The sequence below is a fragment of the Cricetulus griseus genome (assembly GCF_003668045.3).
Source record: "Cricetulus griseus strain 17A/GY chromosome 1 unlocalized genomic scaffold, alternate assembly CriGri-PICRH-1.0 chr1_0, whole genome shotgun sequence".
In the NCBI taxonomy this organism is placed as follows: domain Eukaryota; kingdom Metazoa; phylum Chordata; class Mammalia; order Rodentia; family Cricetidae; genus Cricetulus; species Cricetulus griseus.
Genome location: NW_023276806.1, coordinates 267,273,255 through 267,279,254, shown reverse-complemented (window position 1 = coordinate 267,279,254; position 6,000 = coordinate 267,273,255). Strand labels below are relative to the sequence as shown.

The 6,000-nt window shown below is 47.0% G+C and overlaps 1 protein-coding gene across 2 annotated transcripts in view; it reads left to right on the top strand.

Moving 5' to 3' along the window:
- The first annotated feature begins 636 nt into the window (after positions 1–636).
- Positions 637–6,000, top strand: part of Fam13c (family with sequence similarity 13 member C) — a 98,385-nt gene continuing 93,021 nt past the window's right edge. For both annotated transcript variants that reach the window (XM_027395108.2, XM_027395107.2), the window contains exon 1: positions 637–698. In XM_027395108.2, the coding sequence (XP_027250909.1) occupies positions 637–698 (62 nt within the window). The remainder of the gene's footprint in view (positions 699–6,000) is intronic.

The window sequence follows — 6,000 nt, the reverse complement described above, 5'->3', positions numbered from 1 at the left end:
TTTTCCAGAGGAATGAAATAACAAGAGCGCAGACCTGTCGGGATGCAGCCGGCCCTTTGGAGCCTCTTTTGTTCTAGGCAATAAAAACCAACACACAGTGAAAATAAGACAAAACTCAGCAGCCATTTCCCCCCTCCGCTTCTCGATCTCTCGTTGCTTTTCTGGGCATCTTTGCATGTTTGCATCCTCCGGGTGGGGTGGGGGCTGGGAAGGTAACTAGCCATGGGAGGCGGGCATTGCATCCACTGGGGGGGGGGGCGGGAGGGGATCCGTATTGCCAGCCCAGGCTGAGGTGGCAAGCTCAAGCAGCTTGGGCTCCCCGCAACTCCTAGTTGTCTACCCGGGTTGCCAGGAGCCTCTTCAGGTTCCTACAGCTGCAACCCCAGGTCGTACAACGCTGCCACCCGCGCCCCGCCCCATCGTCCCCACAGCCTCGCGGGCTGCTGGGCTTTGTGGTTCGCTGGTGCCGCTGGGCCCCTGCTGGGGGTGTCGTCAGGAGCATGTGCAGACAGCAGCCCAAGGTAGAGCGAGTGTGCCGGGCAAGCCCTGAGACTTGCCTGGCAATGCCATGTTTGTGTGCGTGCTCTAACTCGGGGAGAGCAATTAGGGAGACGGCTCCCCGGCCGGACTTGGCTCATGTTTTCTTGTTTCTGTTTCAGCCTTCAGGATAATTCCTTCGGCAGCGCCGCTGTAACTGAGTAAGTGATTCTTGCCATTACAATCGACTTGCATGCCTGTCTCCCAAAGCAACTGTGGTGGAGGTACCCACCGACCCCAGCCCCTCTTCCCAAGGATGCATTGTCTCCTGGAACCTGAGGCTGCGAGGCTGACAGGGCCCACAAACCTCTCACAGGTTGCCGTCAGTATTTTAGCAGCTGTGGGGTGGGGGGTGGGGGGGTGGTGGTATTAAACCTAGAAGATTACCGCAGGAGGCTCTGTGCTCCAAGATACGCAATCTTGGAGCCTAGCTTAATATATATATATATAATATATATATATATATATATATATATATATCATGTCAGAAAGGGAGCTTGGTTATATTTTGCCAACACGAGTGTCAGTTTTCGTGGCGTGCATGCTGTGTACATTGGCCCCAAATGAATGGGAGACGACGAGTTTAATTCCAGCACGTTTAAACAGGGTAAACTTATCGTCCCTCTCTGTGTGTATTTTTAAAGACACGGTGCGGTAAACTTTTCTAGATGCCTCTTGTCATTTTTTTTTGTCATCTGACCTCGATAATGTGACGATAGAGAAATGCCTGACCTGATGCGTGGGGCAACTAACAACAACATTTCAAAGTGGAGGGAGAGAGGGGAGTGGTATTTTACTCAAGGCCAGCCCACATAGGTTTTTTTTTTGTTTTTTGTTTTGTTTTGATATTTATAGTTTTTATTCCAGTCATCCCTTCCTTAATATTTTCTTGATTATATATGTATTAATGTGGAGTACATTTTGCTGACACTGTGTGTGATACTTACATATAGCAGGGTGTATGAACTATATGTATTCCATCTAGCCATCTTATCATGGGGAAATTCGAGTTTACTTTTGGGCTCTTTTTTTGGTGAAAGTCACACTGGAAAAGCTTTGCAGGAGGGTGTGTGCAAAGTTGTGTTTTCCTCTACTTAAAAAAAAAGTCCTGGGTTTCATACAGAAGTCACAAGTTGACTTGGGAGAGATTTGCTAAAGATACTTAGACAGTGAATAGAGAGCATCCTTTAGGTTTTGGATTCCACTGTTGCAGGGACTTGGAGAGGGAAGGCTGTGTTTCCCAGGGGCCTCTTTCCCACATGCCTTTGCTGGTCTGTTTGGCTTGTTATTGTCATAGTGTCCCACTTTGAGCTCACCAAAGTGGGGTCTCTCTTAAAGGAAAACCAGGTTGACTTTCCAAGATGCACTATGGCCCTCCCACTGGGACCCTGGTCATGGCAGTGACATTGCTGTACTACTTCTCCTTTCCATAAAAGGCTGAGAGGAGAGGTCTGTGGACCAAAGATGAGGCCTGGGTTTCCTGGTTCAAGCAGTCAGGTACCTACTTCTCTTGGCCCCTGCTGGGCTTCCTGGCAGCACGGTGTTTTCTGGGCTTGGTTCTTGGGTGCCTTATGTGGCTGAATCCCTAGAGTCAGCCACAGTCACAGGCCCAGGCACTTCAAGATGGAGACATTTAGTTCCATATTTCATAGGGATTGTGTGTGGGGTGTGTGTTGTAGTTAGATGCTGGGGAGACTGTCGTGTCTCGTCCTTGGATACTCCCCAAAGAAGTTCTGATTGCATAAGATCACGTTGTTACTTTCAGAGAAGTGACAGCAGTTCCTTTTAAAAGGCTGTGAGTAGTGACTGGGGAAGCCATCTGGCTCATACAAGAATCGACGGAACCAACAACATACTGAAAGTGCCACAGGTGTGACACAGCACAGACGAGGGGCATCTTAAACTAGTGGTTGTCAAACGGAACATTGTTGTTTTTTTCTTTTCCCCTGTTCTTGCACATGTGGGCACAGTCCCTTAAACAGCAGGACCAGAAGGTGTTACCCCAAGACACAGACATAGCAGGTGCCCTGGAAGTCTTTGGCTGAGATATCGGTCTGTTCTGAGGATGCCCTTTCTTCTTTGATGTTTCCGAGATGAACAACTGCCCTCTACCTCCAGTCCTCACCCATCTCCTTTGCTTCCTCCCCATACCACTGAAATTCCACCTGGAGAGGCTTTCCTTTGGGTTAAGGTCTCTCTGGTCGTGATCCTTATTTAAATGGCAATTAAAAACTCCGTACCCTGGAAGGTGGGTCCAAGTAGTCATTAGTGTTTGCTATAAATTATTTTATCAGATAGTCCATTCTGAAAGGATGCTAGTTGACCAGTTGTGAGTGTGTGTGTACACATATGAGGGTGCCTGTGGAGGCCAGAGGCTAACATCCTGTGTCTCCTTTTATCTCATTCGACCTCATCTCTCACTGAACTTGGAGTTCATGGATGGGGATCCTTTGTCTCCACGAATCCCAATTCTAGGGCTTTGTATTAACTACCACCTTAATGGACTTTAAAGTGGTTGCTGGTTATTCAAACTCAGATCTTCATACCTGAGCCTAAGACAATGTTCAGTTGACTACGCCTGTGTCTCCCCAGCTGGAGGTCTCGGGAGAGTCAAAGGAAAGTGGAATTGGGTCTCAAGGGCAGACTATTCTCTTCTTGGTTTTTCTTGAGTCTTCAAATGCCTTTGTTGGTCTGGGTGAATTTAACTCAGTTTTAGATATAAGCCCCCCCCCAAACATATCTGAGTAGTCTTTTGACCACATCTGCGGTGTCTTTTCAAGATGGTTTGTTTTCAAAGTGTCTTCCTGGGTTACAGTATTTAGATCGGTGCTTCACTTGGAAAAGTTCTGCCTCGTAGCCTGTAGGCATTGGTTTACAGAATGAACTGATCGTGTCTACCTGGGTAAAGGGGTTGGCTCTTGTGAAAAACAGATTCTCAGCTAAGAGAGGACCTAAGATAGGTACTTGGATTGGAGTCCAGAACTGGCTTGGGTTTTAGAAACTATAAGATGAAAACATTTTAGAAGCATACAAAGTTAGATAAGTGGCTGAGCAATGGTGTTTAAAAGTCTAGATTGCCAGGGGCTACCTGGGAGATGGCTCAGCAGTTAAGAGCACTGGCTGCTCTTCCAGAGGACCCAGGCTCAATTCCCAGCACCCACATGGCAGCTCACAACTGCCTGTAACTCCAGTTCCAGAGACTCTGACACCCACACAGACATACATTCAGGCAAAACCCCAATGCACATGTCTTAGTTAGGGTTCCTATTGCTATGAAGAGACACCATGACCACAGCAACTCTTACAAAGGAAAACATTTAATGGGGTGGCTTACAGTTTCAGAGGTTCAGTCCATTGTCATCATGGATGATGTATGTGCAGGCAGACGTGGTGCTGGAGAAGGAGCTGAGAATCCTACATTTTGATTCACAGGGAACAGGAAGTGAACTGAGACACTGGGCATGCCTTGAGCATATATGAGGCCTCAAAGCCCACCCCCACAGTGACACGCTTCCTCCAACAAAGGCACACCTACTCCAAAGCCATTCCTCCTAGTAGTGCCACTCCCTTTGAGCTTATGGGGGCCAATTGCATCCCAACAACCACAGCACATAAAATAAAAATAAATAAAAAATTAAAAGTTTACATTATAGGGCTAGGGATATGGCTTGGCATGCACGAAGCCCTGGGTTTGATTCCAGGCACCAAATAAAACTGGGTGGTGGTGGTGGTGAATCTCCAGCACTTGGTGGTAGAGGCAAGAGGATCTGAAGTTCAAGGTCACTTTTGGCTACATAACAAAGTTTGAGGTCAGGCTGGATTACAAGAGACATCTCAAAGAAGAAAAAAAAAATTCAACAAGTAACTCTCCCCAGAGGTTTACATTCTACCCTCACAGGTGGGGCTGAGGCAGGGCCAGGCTGGGGTCTGCTCTCTCAATCAGGTATTCCAGAGAGCACCGACGTGGGAGGTTCTAGGGCTACACTTTGGGAAATTCCCCAAGAGGTTGCATCTTTGCAATTTTGCCTTCAGGGGTGTGGTGCTGCAGGGAGGGGGGGGGAGAAACCATTTCTCTCTGCCAGCCAGTCAAGTTGGGGCCTCTCTTCCTATTTAACCAGAGAAGATAACGTCTCGTGGACATGTCTTCGGCCTCCATTATTTAAAGAAGTCTGGCTCTCCTGTCTCCTGAGCCTCTGGGAATATAGACTGACAATGTTATGTGACTTCTGTCTGTGGACTTGGCAGTGTGGGGGTGGGAACAAGCAAGGTTCCCTAGAGTAAAGCTGTGGAATCCTGGCAATAGCTCGGCCTCCTGGGACTTTATTCTTTCCTAGCTGTCAGGCTGGCCTGAGAAGGTGCAGATGGTGGTGTGGGCTGGGAACTGTGCACTCCTTTCTTTTGTCTGTGCTTGGCAGACTGAGCAAAAGTGAAAGAGGGAGAAGAGACACAAGTTGGAGTTGTTGCTGAGATGTCTGAGCAATCTCAAGTGACGCTCTCTGACAGCCGGCCGAGGAGAGCTACCAAGAAATCACTTTCTAGAAGTGTCTAACAGTTTTTCCTTTTCACCATGGCCAACCACAAGGAAAACATTCTCCCTCATAGTTCAGTCACACACAGACATGTGATTTCAGTGACTTCCAGGAAGCAGTCGTTAACCCCGTCTGGGCCGACATTTTTCTCTCCTGTCTAAGCATACTGGCCATAAAATGTTGGTAGCTAGCCACTTTGTGGAGGCCATCCACTGTGACAGTGCATGGTAGGAAGAGCTTCAGGACATGCTACATTGTTGTGAGACTTGACATTCCCTGTCATTGAATTCATACTTGTTAACAAATATTTACAGGACATACCATGTTTCTGAGTGCACCACCATGATGGACTATTTCTCTTTTTTGAGTTGATTTTTAAGTTAGTATCTAAAGTAACAGGTTTACTTGTAGTGTTTTCAAACATCCTTAGTTTTAGTGAATTGTCCTCCTCCATTTCTCCTCCCTCAATTCTCTTTTCCACGCTCATATCAAGAGTTCTGTTCTTTCCCCTGTTGTGGACCCTTTCTAATTTTCTCACCTCTACCCTACCCTTTCCTACACAAATACACACATATAAATATTAGAAGTCAGGATCTACAAATGTAGCGTTTGTTTTTCTGAGCCTAGGTTATCTAGATTAATGTAGTATTTTTAAGTTTTGAGGACCTAGGGGAGAGATCATAAAAAGGACTGGCCTTTAGACCCCCATGTGGGGCATCAGTATTATAAGAGGATATCATTCCCCGGGTCAGTTGGCTACTTAGTCTGAGTTGGTGATCTTGCAGAAATAGGGAGCCATGATTGTGGCTTCCTGTGGCAGAATCCAGTTTCATAACCAGGCCAGTATTGTCCCTTTGTAGGGCCCTCCTGGACAAGGACAAAAAATGAGATGCTGGTTTAGTGGAAGTTGATAGTCCCTAGAAAAGTAACAGAG